The sequence below is a fragment of the Canis aureus genome, chromosome 4 (assembly GCF_053574225.1).
Source record: "Canis aureus isolate CA01 chromosome 4, VMU_Caureus_v.1.0, whole genome shotgun sequence".
Taxonomy (NCBI): Eukaryota; Metazoa; Chordata; class Mammalia; order Carnivora; family Canidae; genus Canis; species Canis aureus.
In genome coordinates, this window is record NC_135614.1 from 21,327,131 (window position 1) to 21,347,071 (window position 19,941).

The 19,941-nt window shown below is 40.0% G+C and overlaps 1 protein-coding gene across 4 annotated transcripts in view; it reads right to left on the bottom strand.

The window, feature by feature from the left end:
• The window catches only part of PBLD (phenazine biosynthesis like protein domain containing), a 44,315-nt gene extending 24,391 nt beyond the window's left edge, over nucleotides 1–19,924 (bottom strand). For 2 of the 4 annotated variants that reach the window (XM_077894742.1, XM_077894741.1), the window contains exon 1: nucleotides 19,906–19,924. Coding sequence is in view for 1 of the 4 variants with exons in the window: in XM_077894743.1 (XP_077750869.1) it covers nucleotides 19,583–19,627 (45 nt within the window). In the remaining 3 variants the exon portion in view is untranslated. The other 2 variants (XM_077894743.1, XM_077894745.1) reach the window with 2 other exon arrangements.
• Nucleotides 19,925–19,941: the final 17 nt, after the last annotated feature.

Genomic DNA, 19,941 nt, shown 5'->3' on the forward strand with positions numbered 1-19,941 from the left:
TGTGTATATTATAAAAAGATCATACTAAATCTAATTAAAACCTGTAACCATGCAGTTACAAAAAAGTTTTTTTCTCATAATGAGAATTGTTAAGATCTACTCTCAGCAATTTTCAAATGTGCACTATCTATAGTTACTAACTATACTGTGCTGTACATTATATTCCCATGACATTTATTTTGTAACTGGAAGGTTATACCTTTTGACCCAGTTCAGTATCTTCAATAAGTCTGTACCTTTTTTTTTTTTGTAAGATTTTATCTATTCATGAGAGACACGCAGAGAGAGACAGAGACATAGGCAGAGGGAGAAGCAGGCTCCCTGTGGGGAGCCCGATGTGGGACTCAATCCCAGGACCCTGGGACCACGACCTGAGCCAAAGGCACATGCTCAACTGCTGCACCACCCAGGCATCCCAGTAAGCCTGTACCTTTCGACCTACAAGCAATAACATTATTAATATTTTAGATATATTTTTTAATCAGAATTTTTACCTTAACAGAATAGCTTGAGTATTTTTGAGGGCACTAAATCCTTCAAAAACATCATTTTAATAGATTTACGATAGGCTTTTAGGTAGGCTATAAATTATTTAAGTATTTCCCCTTTGGTGAATATTTAAGTTATTTCTAATTTTTCACTTGTATAGATAATGTAGTGATGAAACTTGTTGAATATCATTTGCATTTCTGATTCTGTAATTATAACAGATTCCTAAAAGCAAAATCCCTAGGTCAAAGTATATAGACACCTTAACTCACACATATAAACTTACCTTCAGAAAGAGTATACCAAGTTAGACAGCATATGAAAGTGTTCCACCATTAGTAACATGATAGAATAAAACATATCTTGAGTTTTTATTTGTGTTTCTTGGATTATTCTAACCAGACTGTATAGAGCAGAAAGTCAGAACCTCTTTTTGTTTTTCCTGTGATGATCTCAGTTCCTAGAATAGTGCCTGGCACACAATATTTATTGAATTAATTAAGTAAATTTTTACACTGAGCATACACCAAAAGTGGACTTTGATATATTGCTGACAAATACTTAGGAGTTCTTAACACAGAATCATCTGCCAGCCAACATTTCTCTTTCAGGGGCATCATTGTTATTGTCAATTACAGTTCATTTATGAAATTACATGGAAATTTTATTATAGAATGTCTTTATTATTTTAGAAAACATAGAAAACAAATTAAAGTTCTGATAATGAAGCATAGTTTTCATCAATTTAATAGAATTAATGCAATTTTGGAAGTCATGTGTGTGCCAAAAGAAGCATATTTTTAACCTCATTGAACTTCAGCCTCATTAGTCCTAGCTGTCAGCTACATCTTCAGTTGGATGAAAAAATATGTATTGAAAAGATTTTTCTAATTTTTCCATAGTGATCATGAATTACATGTGAAAGTTTTTTTTTTTAAGATATTACTTATTCATGAGACACACACATACACAGAGGCAGACACAGGCAGAGAGAGAAGCAGGCTCTCTATGCAGGGAGCCTGACGTGACTCAATCCTGGGTCTCCAGGATCAGGCCCTGGGCTGAAGGCGGCGTTAAACCACAGAGCCACCTGGGCTGCCCACAAGTTTTTAAAATACAGTGTTTAAATCCTCTTCTGAACTAGTTTTTTTTTTTTTTTTCTAATGATAGTCACAGAGAGAGAGAGAGAGAGAGGCAGAGACATAGGCAGAGGGAGAGGGAGAAGCAGGCTCCATGCACCGGGAGCCCAACGCGGGATCCGATCCCGGGTCTCCAGGATTGCACCCTGGGCCAAAGGCAGGCGCTAAACCGCTGCGCCACCCAGGGATCCCTTCTTATTAACTAGTTTAAAAGAGAGGATCCCTGGGTGGCTCACCGGTTTGGCGCCTGCCTTTCACCCGGGGCATGATCCCGCAGACCTCGGATGGAGCCCCACATCGGGCTGCCTGCGTGGAGCCTGCTTCTCCCTCTGCCTGTGTCTCTGCCTCTCTCTCTGTGTCTCTCACGAATAAATAAATAAAATCTAAAAAAAAAAACAAAAAAAAAAACAATAGTTTAAAAGAATAAATTTTGTAACTAAGTTTTATGAGGTTTCTAAATTGCATTGGTTCTTAAATGGAAACAGTTTCTCTAAAGGGAAAAGATCTGGGGATCCCTGGGTGGCTCAGCGGTTTAGCACCTGCCTTTGGCCCAGGGCCTGATCCTGGAGTCCCGGGATAGAGTCCTGCGTCAGGCTCCTGGCATGGAGCCTGCTTCTCCCTCCTCTTGTGTCTCTGCCTCTCTCTCTCTCTCTCTATGTCTATCATAAATCAATCAATCTTAAAAAAAAAAATAAATAAAGGGAAAAGATTCTTAAAGGCTAATAGCCAGTATCATTTGCCTATTTAACACCACTTCCCTCAGTCCCACCCATCCTCTACCCATAACACACTAGTACTTTACTTTTCCTAAAAGAACTCTGATTTTGTTTGGAGAGGCAATATGCCCAGCCCCATCAAAGAATCATATATATGTATATGTACATATGAATGTATATGTATGTATAGAGACAGCCACCTTTTGTGTCCTCATGTGACAGAAAGGAGAGCAAGCTCTCTTCTTATAGGAGCACTAATCCCATCATGAGGGCCCCACCCTCATAACCTCATCTAAACCTAATTACATCCCAAAGGCTTCCATTTCCAAATACCATCACAGTCGGGGTTACAACCCTAACTTATGAATTGGGGGTAGGAGGGGTGGGGTTGGGTAGGGGACACAATTCAGTCCATAGCACCATTCCTGCAAACACCTTGATTTTAGCCCAGTGCAATCCATTTTGGACTTTTGAACACCAGAACTATAAAATAATAAATTTGTGTTGTTGTTAGCCACTAAACTTGTGGTAATTTGTTATAGCAGCAATAGGAAATTAATACAGTCTAATATCCTGTTCTACAAAATTCTAAGAATAACAATGGTCAATACTTACTGAGCATTTATTATGTGCTAGACATGGTTCTAAGAGCATTTAATTCTCAGAGCACTCCCATAAGATAAATACTATTATAATTCCCATCTCCCAGATAAATATATGGAGGCTCAAAAAGTTTAAGTATGATGGTATTTGGAGATATATATCACATCTTCCTTATCCATTCATCTATCAATGGGCACTTGGGCTGCTTTCATAATTTGGCTATTGTAAATAATGCTACAATAAACATTGAGGTACAGATATCCTTTCCAACTAGTGTTTTCTTATTCTTTAGGTAAGTATCCAGTAGTAGAATTACTGAAATATATATGGTAGTTCTTTTTTTATTTTTTGAGGAATCTTCATACTGTCTTTCACGGTGGCTGCACCAGTTTACATTCCCACCAAGGGTGCATGAGGGTTCCTTTTTCTCCACAACCTTGCCAAAACTTGTTTCTTGTGTTGTTGATTTTAGCCATTCTGACACATGTGAGGTGATATCTCATTGTGGTTTTGATTTGTACTTCCCTGATGATGAGTGATGTTGCACATTTTTTCATGTGTCTGTTGGCCATCTGTGTCTTCTTTGGAGAAATATTTGTTCATGTTTTCTGCTCACTCTTTAGCTGGATTATTTGGTTTTTTGGTATTGAGTTGTACAAGTTCTTTGTATGTTTTGGATACTAACCTTTTATTGGATATGTCATATGCAAATATCTTCTCCCATTCAGTAGATTGTCTTTTATTTCGTTTCCTTCACTGTACAGAAGCTTTTTATTTTGATGTAGTTCCAATAGTTTATTTTTGCTTCTATTTCCCTTGTTTCAGGAGATATACCTAGAAAAATGTTGCTATGACTAAGGTTAGAGAAATTACTGCCTGTGCTCTCTTCAAGGATTTTCACAGTGTTAGGTCTCACACTTAGGTCCTTAATCCATGTTGAGTTTATTTTTGTGTATGGTGTAAAAGAGTGATCCAGTTTCATTCTTTTGTATGTAGCTGTCTAGTTTTCCCAACACCATTTGTTAAAAAGACTGTTTTTTTCCTACACATATTCTTGCCTCCTTTGTCAAAGAATGATTATCATGTAATTGTGGCTTTATTTCTGGGCTCCCTTTTCTGTTTCATTAATCTTATGTGTCTATTTTTGTGCCAGTTATACATTTTGATTACTACAGCTTTGTAATATAACTTGAAATTGGGAATTGTGGTACCTCTAAATTTGTTCTTTTTCAAGATTGTTTTTTGTCTATTCAGGGTCTTTTGTGGTTCCATAAAAATTTTAGGATCATGGGACGCCTGGGTGGCTCAGTGGTTGAGCATCTGCCTTCGTCTGCAGTCCTGGGATTGAGTCCTGTATCGGGCTCCCTGTATGGAGTCTGTTTCTCCCTCTGCCTCTGTCTTTGCCTCTGTGCCTCTCATGAATAAATAAAATCTTTTTAAAAAATTAGGATCATTTGTTCTAGCTCAGTGAAAAATGCTGTTGGTATTTTGACAGGGATTGCATTAAATCTGTAGATTGTTTTGGGTACTACAGATATTTTAACAATATTAGTCCTTATAACCCATGAGCATGGAATATCTTTCCATTTGCTTGTGTGGTCTTCAATTTTTAAGCTTTATTTATTTTTTTGAGTGAGAGAAAGAGTACAAGTATGAGGAACAGAGAGAGAAGGAGAGAGAATCTCAAGCAGACTCTGCACTGAGCAGGGACCCCAATTTGGGGCTCGATCCCATGACCCCAAGATTAATACCTAAGCTGAAACCAAGAGACTGACGCTCAACTGACTGGACACCCAGGCGACCCAAGGAATTTTTGTTTGTTTAATCAATTGATACCCTGTTAGTACTCTATGGTGACAGATTATGCTTAAGGTAGAGCTCACAATAATTTATTTTTCAAAAATTACTTTATATTTCCATAGGGTGTGTAGGTGGCTTGGTAAGTTAAGCGTCTGCCTACTCAAAAAAAAAAGCGTCTGCCTTCAGCTCAGGTCATGATCTCAGGGTCCTGGGATTGAGCCCTGTGTTGGGTTCCCTGCTCTCTGAGGAGCCTGCTTCTCCCTCTCTCTCTCTGCTGCTCCCCCACCCCTGCTCCTGCTCTCTTTCAAATAAATGAATAAAATCTTTTAAAAAATTACTTTGTATTTCTTAAATACCAAGCACATTCTAGACTTCGGAGATAAAATGACAAGTCACTCCCTTTCAAATAATTCTCAACTAGTGGGAAAACCAACATAAAAATAATAAATATGAAAGTAATATATAGCTAAAATACTTAGGAAGACAGTAAGAGAACAATAACTCTGCCCAGGGGATAGTCAGAGGGAGCTCCAGAGCTGAAGTGACATTTGAGTTGGTCCAAGTACACAAAAAAAAGTGTTTGGCATTTCCAGAAGTTGGAAACAGGCATCTTAGGCACAGTGCATGGACTGTTGACAAGGTAAATTGGATATAGAAATAGAGAGGGGAGGAGGATAGGAGAGAGTAAAGATGAGGCTTTAAAGATCTCCTGGAGCCAATGTCTATAATTTGGTCTTCATCTCTGTAGATTCAGAAATCCAAAGTTCACTTCAACAGTGACTGTGTGTGAGGCTCCAATGCTAAGTACCCAGGAAGAGGAGAGAGCCTCATGAGTGAGTTACACCCCTCTATTCCAAGGTTCTAATTTTCATTTCTGAAGATGTCTTTCTTTTCCCTTCCCCCCCCACCTTTAAAATTAATTTTTATTTCATTTCTTTTTTTTTAAAGATTTTATTTATTTATTCATGAGAGACACACACACACAGAGAGAGGCAGAGACACAGGCCAAGAGAGAAGCAGGCTCCACACAGGGAGACTGATGTGGGACTCGATCCCGAGACTCCAGGATCATACCATGGGCCAAAGGCAGGCACTAAAGCGCTGAGCCACCCAGGGATCCCTTGATTTCATTTCTGTAAGGAAAAAGCAGCATAACCTTCCATTAAAACAGTGAGAGAAAAATTGAGACAGGTAAAGTTTAAGCGGCTTGCTTTTCTTTAACTAGTAAGTGGGTCTGCACAAATTCTGGCATCCTGGTTAACCTAATGGCTGCTCCTGACGTGCAGGTATCAGGCAGGATGTTTTTCAAATGACCAAAATAATTTTTTTAAAAGATTTATTTATTTACTCATTCAGAGAGAGCGAGAGAGAGGCAGAGACACAGGCAGAGAGAGAAGCAGGCCCCATGCAGGAAGCCCGATGTGGGACTCGATCCCGGGTCTCCAGGATCACACCCCAGGCTGCAGGCGGCACTAAACCACTGCGCCATCGGGGCTGCCCTGACCAAAATAATTTAAAATTTTCTTAGTATTTATTTGAGAGACAGAACAAGCGAGTAGGAGTAGGGGCAGAGGAATGGAGGGAGAAGCATAGTCTCCACTGAGAAGGGAGCCCAATGTGGGACTTGATCCCAGGACCCTGGGATCATGACCTGAGCTGAAGGCAGATGCTTAACCAAGACTGAGCTACCCAGGCACCCTTCTTCTTTAGTTTTACTCACATTCCATTTGGGCCCCTAGAGTGGTTTTATATGCCCTTCAATAATGTTAAACCGTTACAGGATTTCTTCTCCTTTGGTGCCCACAGTTCTTGGTCATGCTTCAAAGAATGAAGAGGTAGACCAGAGAGAGATTGGTAGGCAGCAAAGCAAAGTTTATTGAGCAATTTGTTGAGCTATTTGGCACAGAGCTCCCAAAGAAGGAGGAGACCCAAGAGGGTTGCCACTGAAATTTCTAAGTCTAGAAGTTTCTATGGGCTTGCTGGCAGACTGTTTAATCTGATTAACCCTCCAAGAGCCTGTCACCCAATCAGGTTTTTGTCATCTATCTATCACATGGGAAAAGGCAGAGTGTTCCTTCCAGGATGCTGTAAAATTCTTTTAAGAGTGGTATCCTTTTAGGGAGGGGGGGGCCCCTTGTCTCTGCCTGCCTTTCTTCCAACTATTCTTCATTAGAACAAAGATGCTAGGGGAGGGGTGTGGGGAGATGAAGTGAAAATGTGATGGACAGGGGCAGCCCGGGTGGCTCAGCAGTTTAGCGCTGCCTTCAGCCCAGGGCCAGATCCTGGAGACCCGGGATCGAGTCCCATGTCGGGCTCCCTGCATGGAGCCTGCTTCTCCCTCTGCCTATGTCTCTGCCTCTCTCTCTCCCTCTGTGTGTCTGTCATGAATAAATAAATAAAATCTTTAAAAAAAAAAAAAAAGAAAGAAAAGAAAAAGAAAAGGTGATGGACATTAAGGAGAGCACATGATGGGGGCAGCCCAGCCCAGGTGGTTCAGTGGTTTCACGCAGCCTTCAGCCCGGGGCATGATCCTGGAGACCTGGGATTGGGTCCCACGTCGGGCTTCCTGCATGGAGCCTACTTCTCCCTCTGCCTATGTCTCTGCCTCTCTCTCTCTCTCTCTCTCTCTATCTCTGTGTCTCTCATGGATGAATGAATGGAATCTTAAAAAAAAAAAAAAAAGGAAAGCACATGATGTAATGAGCACTGTAATGAATCACTGACCTCCACCTCTGAAACAAATACATTATATGTTAATTGAATTTAAATAATAATAAAAACAAATATTAAAAAAGATATACTTTTATAGAACTTATTAAAGCTTTATGATTGTGTCCTTAAAATAAAGAAAACAAATAATGCTGTTTCAATAGAAATCAATCACCCCCAGAGGGTACAAGTTCATAAATCTAAATTTATGATTTCTCAACTATACTTGTATCTCTTTTTAAAACTTTTTAAAGTTAGGGGCACCTGGGTGGCTCAGTGGTTGAGCATCTGCCTTCGGCTCAGGTCATGATCCTGCAGTCTTGGGATCGAGTCCTACATCAGACTCCTCGCAGGGAGCCTGCTTCTCCCTCTGCCTATGTCTCTGTCTCTCTCTCTGTGTCTCTCATGAATAAATAAAATCTTTTAAAAATAAAAAATAAAATTTTTTATAGTTTTTAATCAATTTAGTATATGAATAGAATCTCCTTATAAACAATAAGATGGTACAGAAAAAAACAAAAATCCCATTTGACAATTCCCTGTCCCACTACCTTACCCAGAGCTCTATCACGTTTATTTCTGAGAAGAACAGATACTTTACTGAATTCTAATCTACCATGTAAATGTAGAGAAATCATAAGACTCCCTTGTTCAAATAGCTTAGTCATTAACCTGCTCATGGGTGTGCTTGGGAACACTAATACTTATTCGTCCTTCTATAATACTTAGTTTGTTTATGGGTCTCCTGTGGCTAGAGACAACAGAAAGTGGATTCATGTTATATCCTGTTTGCACAAAAGAACTTACTTAGTTTTTGCTTATAACTGCTGCCTCAAAATTAGGCTATTCATTAGTAAATACTAGTTTAGTTTCTTGAAAATGTAAACACTTAAAAACAGAGTACTGGCATTCAATGTGTACATCAACACTGTCTACTTCACTAGCTGGTAGGAAGAAAATAACTATAAAAAAGAATTACATTTGGGGTACCTGGGTAGCTTAGTCAGTTAAGCATCTGCCTTTGGTTCAGGTCATGATCCCAGAGTCTTGGATCAAATTCCACATCAGGCTCCCTGGTCAATGGGGAACTTGCTTCTCTCTCTCCCTCTGCCTGCTGCTCCCCCTGCTTGTCCTCGCTCTCTCCCTCTCTCTCTGTGTCAAATAAATAGACAAAATCTTTTTTAAAAATACTATTTTAAGTAAAATTAGTTTTACATCAAAATTTGGAAGAAATAGCTTCGTGGCCTCTTGGCTAAGATCTAAGTGCAAAATTTGGAAGAAAAGGGACACCTGGGTGGTTCACTGTTTGAGGGAGTGTCTGCCTTTGGCTCAGGGTGTGATCCGGGGTCCCAAGATTGAGTCCCAAATTGGCTTCCCATGGGAAGCCTGTTTCTCCCTCTGCCTACGTCTCTGACTTTCTCTGTGTCTCTTATGAATAAATAAAATATTTAAAAATTTTTTTGGAATAAAATTTATGTTTAAATTAGTTTCATCTAGCTATGAAGAAATATATATGGTACTCTACTACTTTGTGTTTACTTTTATGCATTTTCCCAGACTCAATAGACCTCTGGAATACTGCCTTTGTTAAAATGTTAGCCTGGTTTTGTTAAAAGAATAGCCTGGTTTTGATTTCATCAACTATTTTTATTTTTTTTTTTTATTTTTATTTTTTTTATAATGGAACCATACTCTAGTTCCTTTTTTTTTTTTTTTTTTTATTATTTATCCATGATAGTCATACAGAGAGAGAGAGAGAGAGAGGGAGGCAGAGACACAGGCAGAGGGAGAAGCAGGCTCCATGCACCGGGAGCCTGATGTGGGATTCGATCCCGGATCTCCAGGATCGCGCCCTGGGCCAAAGGCAGGCGCCAAACCGCTGCGCCACCCAGGGATCCCCATCAACTATTTTTATGTTCAAACACCCACTGTTTGAAATTTCTACATTTCTGTTGGTTTATTGGCTCTCATCATGACTATTTATTGACCAAATTTTTATTTTTATTGTTTTTAAAATTATTTTAGAGATAGAAACAGTATGAGAGGGGCAAAGAGCAGAAGAAAAGGGAGAGAAAAAATCTCAAGCAGACTCCCTGCTGAGCATGGAGCCCAACACAGTGCTCATTCTCACAACTCTGAGATCATGACCTGAGCCAAAACCAAGAGTACAATGTTTAACTGACTGAGCCACCCAGGTGCCCTATCAACCAATTTGTTTTAAATATTTTACTTATTTATTTGTGAGAGAGAGAAAACACGAAGAGGGGAGTATCAGAGGGAGAAGCAGACTCCCCACTGAGCAGGGAGCCCGATGTGGGGCTCGATCCTGGGATTCTAGGATCATGACCTGAATGAAGGCAAATGCTTAAACTGATTGAGCCACCCAGGTGCCCTCTATCAAATAATTTTTTAAAAAATACTTTGACTACTTGAAAATAAGACCCACATTCTTGGGGTGCCTGGGTGGTGCAGTCAGTTGAGCATCTGCCTTTGGCTCAAGTCGTGATCCTGGGGTCCTGAGATTGAGCCCTGCATGGGGCTCCCTGCTCAGCAGGGAGTCTGCTTCTCTCTCTCCCTCTCCCTCTGCCCCTGCTTGTGCACTTGCTCTCTCTCTGCCAAATAAATAAATAAAATCTTAAAAAAAAAGAGAGACCCACATTCTTGCCTCCAAAGAAGTTCAAGGAGTTAGAATGAACTACAGAAAATAGATTATAAACTGATGTTATGATTCTAAGTAATAAAAACATGATTCAGTACTTTGCAGTAGTAAAACTCTCACATATGCCAAAAATTGCTTTGGCTCTTTCTATTGTTCTATAAAGAAGCTATATTTGACGATCCAACTATATTACATATTTATTTTTTGAATTCTGAATTTATTTTTGAATTCTGAATTTATATTTTAGTTTCATAAGATTCATCAATCTCTTTATAAAGCACGGGTGAAATTTTGGTCTATCTTGGAATTAATGGGTAAAAGTGAGTCTACAGAGTCTTTAGAGAAAAATAGTCTCTCTATATACACATACTATCGGGGTTTAACTTTTAGCAATGGTGGGAAGTAGTGGGTTTTTAAATGTTATGGATTTTATTACAATCTTAAATAAGTAAACAAAATAATAACTCTTAAAACTGTGTAGCCTTCCTATTTATATATACCCTTCTGTTCTTTTTATGTACACTTACAAATGCATGCTTACATTCAATCCCAGGTTTTGGTACCAATCAAATAAATGCATGCTTTCAAGAAATATACATATATTCTTTATATATAGTCATATATATGATATATAGGTAATATGCAAATTCATATACAGACATAAAATATGTAGTTAACACAAAAGAAAGCAGTAATGGTGGAGCAGAGAAACAAAAAGACATATGAAGAAAATAAATAGGAAATGGCAGAATTAAACCCTACTTAATCAGTAGTTATATCAAATGTAAATGGAATATACTCTCTAATCAAAAGGCAGAGATCTAGGGATCTCTGGGTGGCTCAGCGGTTTAGCGCCACCTTCGGCCCAGGGTGTGATCCTGGAGTCCTGGGATCAAGTCCCACATCAGGCTCCCTGTATGGAGCCTGCTTCTCCCTCTGCCTGTGTCTCTGCCTCTCTCTTTGTGTCTCTCATGAATAAATAAATAAAATCTTAAAAAAAAAAAAAAGGCAGGGATCAGCAAAATTGTTTTTAATGATCTAACTATGCATAATGGAGCTGAAGTGACCATACTAATATTAGACAAAACAGACATTAAAGACAAAAGTTGTTATTAGAGACAAAGCGAGACATTTTATAATGATAAAAGGATCAATTCATTAGGAATATATAATAATTATAAACATATATGCACCTAACAACAAAACCCCAAAACACCTGAAGCAAAAACTGGCAGAATTGGAGGAATAGATAACTTAGTAATAATAGTTGGAGATTTCAAGCCTACTTTCAGTAACAGAACAACTAGACTGAAGATCAGGAAAGAAGACTTTAATAAAACTATAAACCAACTAGACCTAACAGACATCTATACAGCATCTCCCAACAACAGTGAACAACACATTTTTCTCAAATACACATGGAACATTCTCCAAAATAGATTATATGTTAGATCATAAAACAAGTCTCTGTTTGGGATGCCTGGGTGGCTTAGTGGTTGGACCTCTGCCTTTGGCTCAGGTCATGATCCCAGGGTGCTCATATCATGACGCGTATCCCTGCTCAGTGAGAAGCCTGCTTCTTTCCCCCCTGTCCCTATCCCCCTGCTTGTGCTCTCTTGCTCTGCACTCTATCTCAAATAAATAAGTAAAATCTTTTTTTTAAAAAAAGGTAATATTAGATTATAACTCAAAGTATAAAATTAATATCCAATAATCTGTACAGACATGAAAACAGGAAGGAAGGAAGGAAGGAAGGAAGGAAGGAAGGAAGGAAGGAAGGCAGGCTAAATTTCTTTTATAGAAAAATCCAAATAATTTATCTATCTACTCTCCCTTCCAGGAGATGAACTTATATGCCCCTGCCCCCTTGAGTGTGGGTTGCCTTCAGTGACTTGTTTCCAAAGAGTAGAACATAGGAAGAGAATTTTAAAAAGTAACAGTGAAACTTGTTAACCTGGCAGAAACCTGGCAAATACTTCAGCCAGGTGGTCAAAGCTAAGGTGATCTGTGATAAGTCATGTTGATAATATGTACTCTCGACACTGTAAGGATAATGGCACTTTACCTCTGTGATCATCTTCCCAAGAACCCATAACCCCTGTATAATCATGAGAAAAACATCAGAAAAATCCCAGTTGAAAGATACTCTACAGGGACACCTGGGTGGTTCAGTGGTTGAGTGTCTGCCTTCAGCTCAGGGTGTGATCCTGGGGTCCTGGGAGCAAGTCCCTCATCAGGCTCTCCTCGAGGAGCCTGCTTCTCCCTATGCCTATGTCTCTACCTTTCTTTCTTTCTTTCTTTTTTTTTTTTTTTTAATGTCTCTGCCTTTCTCTGCGTCTCTCATGAATAAATAAAATCTTAAAAAAAAAAAAAGACAAAAAAAGAAAAAGATATTCTACAAAATACATGACCAGCAGATAGTAAGGAGACATAATGACTAATATAAGGTAGTATCCTGGATAGGATCCTGGGAAAAAGGACATTAATTTATTTATTTTTATTTATTTATCTTTATTTATTTTTTTATTCTCCAACTTTTAGCTCAGGAGTTATCTCCTTCAGAAATCTTTCTCTGAAAAAAAAAAAAAAAAAAAGAAAGAAAGAAACAAAAGAAATCTTTCTCTGAAGCCCCAGGTTGTGTTGTTTTTACTCTATGCTCCTCAATCATTCTATGCTTATCTTATTTGAATACTTGCTATAGTTAATATTTTTATTTAATGGAATGTACCTATATGGTTCTGAAATGCAAGGACAGCTTCACTTTATGTACTTTATATTTTGTGGACTAAAACATATATACTGACCTACCAAGAATTCAGTAATGCCCTCAATTTCTATTTTATTTACAGCAATTGTATCTGCCAATATTAGAAAAGTAGCAGTACCTTATATGTAACATATTCTGTCCAGAGGTGACACTTGGTATTCATAGGAGTTCACAGATTACTCTGAAATAATTTGCTGCCTCCCAACACAGTGCTTAGGACACCATACTTAATTTAAAAATTCTATTAAATTCACTGTTGAGGAGGATCCCTGGGTGGCTCAGCAGTTTAGCACCTGCCTTGGCCGAGGGCATGATCCTGGAGCCCCAGGATCGAGTCCCGCGTCAGGCTCCCGGCATGGAGCCTGCTTCTCCCTCCTCTTGTGTCTCTGCCTCTCTCTCTCTCTATGTCTATCATAAATAAATGAAAAAAATAAATCTTTAAAAATAAATAAATAAGGGGATCCCTGGGTGGCTCAGTGGTTTAGCACCTGCCTCTGGCCCAGGGTGTGATCTTGGAGTCCCAGGATCGAGTCCCACATTGGGCTCCCTGCATGGAGCCTGCTTCTCCCTCTGCCTGTGTCTCTGCCTGTCTCTCTGTATGTCTCTCATGAATAAATAAATAAAATCTCTTTTAAATAAATAAATACATTAATTAATTAATTAATTAATTAATTCACTGTTGAGGGCAGCCTGGGTGGCTCAGTGGTTTAGCCCCGCCTTCAGCCCAGGGCATGATCCTGGAGACCTGGGATCGAGTCCCACGTTGGGCTCCCTGCTTCCCCCTCTGCCTGTGTCTCTACCTCTGTCTCTGTTTCTCATGAATAAATAAAATCTTTTTAAAAAATTCACTGCTGAAATGAATTTATCAAGAATGAGCCATATTTACTAACAATGACATAACAAACACATGAAAGAGGATGGGACTAGCATTATTTCAACTACTAATCTCTATCCTATATAACAATCTAACCACTTATTTTAGAGATTATGAAACTGAGGTTCAGAAAAGCTAAATGCCTCAGAATCAAGCAGCTAATAGTGAAGTGCTGAAGCTGGGATTGGAACCAAGGCCTGTCTGGCTCCTTGATTATAAAAATAATTCTAAGTTTTGCCATTGATTTTCCTTGTAAACTCTAAAGCATTAATTTATATCTTGGTTCTTCTATTTCTTGGTCTATTTCTTGGTCCAAAGTAATAACTTTGCTAGATTGTACTGCAAATTAGTTACTTATGGGGTGCCTGGGTGGCTCAGACAGCTAAGCATCTGACTTTTGATCTCAGCTCAGGTTTCCATTTCAGGGTCATGAGTTCAAGCCCCGTATTAGGCTCTACACTAGGCATGAAGCCTACTTAAAAAAAAAAAAATAAAGAATTAGTTCCTTAAAGTGCTCTACCAATATTGTTTGTACACTGAGACACAGGTGTATATATATATAATTAAAACTATATTTTCATCTGCCACTCAGAAACTTAAAATCAACAGGAAACAGTCTGTTGCTCTATTATCTGTGCTATTTCTAGTTATTAATATGCTTATGACACATTAAAAGCTGTACAATAATTTGATTTAAATTCCTAAGTAGCGGGGATCCCTGGGTGGCTCAGCGGTTTAGCACCTGCCTTTGGCCCAGGGTGTGATCCTGGAGTTCCAGGATCGAGCCCCACATCGGGCTCCCTGCATGGAGCCTGCTTCTCCCTCTGCCTGTATCTCTGTCTCTCTGTTTCTGTGTCTCTCATGAATAAATAAAACCTTTAAAAAATAAATTCCTAAGCAGCTATCTTTTGTAGCTGTTGTCCCCGTTCTTCACAACAATCCACCAGAATAGAAAGAATGTCCAATACTTCTAATTATTTTCAGGGCACCTGGGTGGCTCAGTGGTTGAGCATCTGCCTTTGGCTCAGGTCATGATCTTGGGTTCTGGGATGGAGTTCCATATCAGGCTCCCCACAGGGAGCCTGTTTCTGTCTTTGCCTCTCTCTCTGTGCGTCCCTCATGAATAAATAAATAAAATCTTTTTAAAAAAAAACTTCTTGGGGGATCCCTGGGTGGTGCAGCGGTTTAGCGCCTGCCTTTAGCCCAGGGCGCGATCCTGGAGACCCGGGATCGAATCCCACGTCAGGCTCCCGGTGCATGGGGCCTGCTTCTCCCTCTGCCTATGTCTCTGCCTCTCTCTCTCTCTCTCTGTGTGACTATCATAAATAAAAAATAAATAAAATAAAATAAAATAAAAATAAAAAAATAAAAAAAACTTCTTGGGACGCCTGGGTGGCTCCAGTGGTTGAGTGTCTGTCTTCGGCTCAGGGCGTGATACTGGACTCCTGGGATTGAGTCCCACATGGGGCTCCCTGTAAGGAGCCTGCTTCTCACTTTGCCTATGTCTCTGCCTCTCTTTCTCTGTGTCACATGAATAAATAAATATTTTTAAAAATCTTTTAAATACTTCTCATTATTTTCAAAAATTAGAGAGTGTGTTGGGTGCTTTCTTCCTTTTAAGTTCCCATCTGTTTACTTAGTATGTAATAATTAAAATTAGAAGAAACTTTTTGGTTTCCCTAGTCCCTGAATGAACACTTAGGTGGCTGAAAGAAATAAAGTATCAAGAATGTTAACTGTGTAGGGGCACCTGAGTGGCTCAGTTAAGCATCTGCCTTAGGTTGAGGTCATAAGATTGAGCCCCACATGGGGATCAATCTCCATGGCAGGTTCTCTGCCCAGCAGAGTTTGCTTCTCCCTCTTCTTCTGCCTGCCACTGCCCGTGCTTGTGTTCTCTCTTCCTCTCTGTCAAATAAATAAAATCTTTTAAAAAAAGAATGTAAACTATGTAATTAAGCCTGTCTTGAGAAATAATTTTGAGTCATGACAAGATCAGTGCTTTCTAAAGACAGATAAATACAAACAAGCATTTCACAAAACCTTAGTAAGACAGATTTAGTGTTAAAAAATAATTAAATAGTTGTTACCTTTTTTTAGCTTATTTGCTTTCCATATAGGCAATAAAATTATGGTAACCCAGTTTTTATGTTATTTTAGAATGCCAGTGGGGTAATGCAAACAACTATTTTAACTAATTTTTAGTGAATGTGCTTCTCTCTCCCAGGAGAGTGCATTTTCTTTTAATTTCTCTTTCTCTTTCTCTGGGCTCTGCATGGAATTTTCCTCTCCTCTTCATCCTGATGGTGTAATACATGATCACATGTTCGTTGTCTTGTTTTTCTCTTGGTGGTGTACTTCCATTTCCTTCTCCTTTTTCATCTTTTCTCTCATTATGGCCTCTAAGAAGATCCTCTCCAGGGTCCCTCTGATCTCTATGCTAATAGGAAAGCACTGAAGCACTGAAATGACCAAAAGGAAGACAAAGAGAAAACAAAATCCCGAAAGCAGCTGGGAGCCCTTAGTTCTAACCATCGCTATGGAAACAATTCCACAGAGATCAATCTGGAAACAATTCTGTAGGGGATCACTGGAGCAGTGGTGAACCAATCTCACCAAGACTTACAGAATTCAATTTGCAAATGGGAATACTTGATAGACCTTTTTTTTTTTTTTTTTTTTTTGAGAAAAGTAGTAAAGTAGGAAGCCAAAGAAAAATTAGATTTGTCCCTGGGGTGCCTGGTTGGCTGGCTCAGTCAATAGAACATGAGACTCTTGATCTCTGAGGTGTGGGTTCAAGCCCCACATTGGGTGTAGAGATTACTTTAAGTAAATAAATAAAAACAAAATTATTTTTAAAAATTAGGTTTGTGGGATCCCTGGGTGGCGCAGCGGTTTAGCGCCTGCCTTTGGCCCAGGGCGCGATCCTGGAGACCCGGAATCGAATCCCACGTCAGGCTCCCGGTGCATGGAGCCTGCTTCTCCCTCTCCCTCTCTCTCTCTCTCTCTCTCTCTCTCTGACTATCAAAAAAAAAATTTTTTTTAAATTAGGTTTGCCCCAAAATTAGTGCATATTTTTTTTAATTCAAAGTTTCCTACTTGCTGTAATAATAAAAAACTAAAAGGAATGCATGTCCTAATTTCAAGTTCTTCCTAAGCATTCACTGTGGCAAACAACAGAGTGCCTGATATAAGGGAATTGTGGCTATAACACAAAGAAAATTCGAAGTTCAGGGGTGAAAAGTCATTAGAATGATTTTAGGATTGTGGCCCATAACCATACAAATTAGTATGTGGAAAGAATGCCAAACTCAATCAGGCACTAAATATATCGTTTGAATTCAGGCAAGGGATGAAAGGGATTACAGAATTCCATCTACCAAATCAGGCTGAAAGTGATAGAACTTGAACCCAGGGAAGAACTCTATCTTAAGTGTGGAAGTTTGGAATCTTACTAATATAGCATTTTTTTTTTTAATTGGAGGAGGGGCTCAAGGTGTCAGGGACATCAGGACATCAAGTTTCAGGCCCTTTCAAAAGTCTCCAGCCAATGAACCATTAACTGCAGGTCTCCTGAGTTGGTAATGTTTGTTAGGGGAAGTAACTTCAATTTGCCTAAAATGCTTGTTCCCTTAAAGCATAGTTAAGTTATATGCAACCCAAAGAAGGTCCTGAGTGCTTTAAGATCTTAGCCCCTGGAGTAAGAACCATCTAGATTCAAATCCTAGCTTCTGTCACTAAGTGTGTGACCCTTTTTTGTTTTTTTTTTTAAATATATATATACATATCTTTTTTTTTAATTAATTAATTTATTTATTTATGATAGTCACACACAGAGAGAGAGAGGCAGAGACATAGGCAGAGGGAGAAGCAGGCTCCATGCACCGGGAGCCCGACGTGGGATTAGATCCCGGGTCTCCAGGATCGTGCCCTGGGCCAAAGGCAGGCGCTAAACCGCTGCGCCACCCAGAGATCCCCAAGTGTGTGACCTTGAGCAACTTTCTGTACTTCTCAAACTCAGGCAACTCATCTGTAAAATGGGAGCAATAATTATGCTCCTTTAGGATCTTAAGGATTCAGTGGATTGAGCACAGCACTAGCTTAAGCAAGCTCTTAATAAATGTGAACCACAATGTTTCATTATGGTTTTGTAACAAAATGTTACATTTTGTTTTTCTGTGTCTTGTAATGATGACCACACTGTCCCATCCCCCTTTCTCTAAGAGGTTGAGGGAGCCGGCTCAAGAAAAGCAATAGGGCACTATGACCTAGACAATTCTTACTGTCCCACACTTGTGTAAAGCAGGTTTGAGGGTGAATTAAACCATGACATGGAAATTTCCATTTTATGCAGGTAACTGATCTCCTGTCTCCACCCTACACATGAGATCTCATGGGGTAAAACATTATTCAAGCTTCTCCACTGCTAACGTCCCTTTACCCACCTTATCCCACCTCAAGGGCTTCCCAGTCTCTGTAATAGGTCTTTGGCTGGAAACGAAAGGTTTGCATCCTACTTTCGTCCACATTTCCAACCTACAGAAACATCCCTGTGTTCAAATTCATTTTCTTTCCTCCCTTGCACTTCATAAACGGTTCCTACATTTGCACTTTAACTTGCATTGATCTCTTTAACAGAACCGCCCTGCAACCTTCCCACAGGAATTTGGCTTAAAAACAAACAAAACAAAACAAAACAAAACAAAACAAAACAAAACAAAAAAAGAAAGAACGAAAGAAAACAAAGAAAAAGGGATCCCTGGGTGGCGCAGCGGTTTGGCGCCTGCCTTTGGCCCAGGGCGCGATCCTGGAGACCCAGGATCGAATCCCACATCAGGCTCCCGGTGCATGGAGCCTGCTTCTCCCTCTGCCTGTGTCTCTGCCTCCCTCTCTCTCTCTGTGTGACTATCATAAATAAATAAAAATTTTAAAAAAATGTTTAAAAAAAAAAGAAAACAAAGAAAAAAAAAGCCATTCGGTGTCACTTAAGACCTTGGCGGTAGGACAACACAACCCAAAGGTGTTAGGTGTCACTTGTACGTGCAATTTTCAAGAATGCAAAGCCCTATTTAGAAAACAACTTGAACTTGTCAATCATGAGTGCCTAATTTGTCACTGAGGTTATAAAGTAGGAGAGGTGAAACTAACAAAAAACAAATGAACTCAATAGGGAGAAGAAACAGGTGGCTGCCAGAGGGGATGGGTGAAATAGATAAAGGGGATTAAGAGGTATAAGCTTCCAGTTACAAAATAAGTCACAGAGGTGAAAAGCCCAAAATAGGGAATATAGTCGGTATTATAAGGCTATATGGTGGGACGCCTGGGTGGCTCAGCGGCTGAACATTCGCCTTTGGCTCAGAGTGTGATCCTGGAGTCCCAGGATCGAGTCCCGCGTCGGGCTCCCTGCGTGGAGCCTGCCTCTCCTTCTGCCTGTGTCTCTACCTCTCTCTCCCTGGGTCTCCCATGAATAAATGGATAAAAATCTTAATTAAAAAAAAAAAAAGGCTATGGTAACAGTGACTACTTTTCCTAGTGAGCCTTGAGTATAGAATTGTGCCACCAGCGTTGTACACCTAGAAGTAATATAAACACTGTACGTTAATTACACTTCAATACAAAGTGAAGAGTTGAAAAGCAGGAGCGAGCAAACAGGAAGGCAGGCACAGGAGAAAGCGAGTAACTTTCCCTCGAGACGAGCTAGAGGGAAACCGAGAGGGGAGGAGGGCGAGGGCGGGGCCGGCGCCTAGTACCAGGAGGAGGGGCCTCGGACTAAGCCCAAATGAGAGTCTGGAGGACACTCTTGTATCTTCGCAGCGGGGAAACACTTACTTTTACTGCATAACGCAAACCTCCCAAGAAAAGCCCTCTTCGCATTTGGCCGCCGAACCACGTGGCATCCCTTCCCCGCACGTGACGCTGGGGCAAGGGTAGGTAGGGCCTCTATGGAATCTGTCCTTCGGAGAATTTCTCCGCACCGCTTCAACACACACACACACACACTGGCAGAACTACCACTGCCACTTCACATCCTCCGGAGCGGGGCGGAAAGGTGGGCTCTGCGCATTTAACAGTTTTACGGTAACCCGCGTCTCTCTAATTGGACTAGCTCCGCTATTCCCCACTTCTTTCCCCCAACAAACTGGTCAACCCACCAGCGCGCACGCGCGCTTCCAGCGGCCAGCACCGAG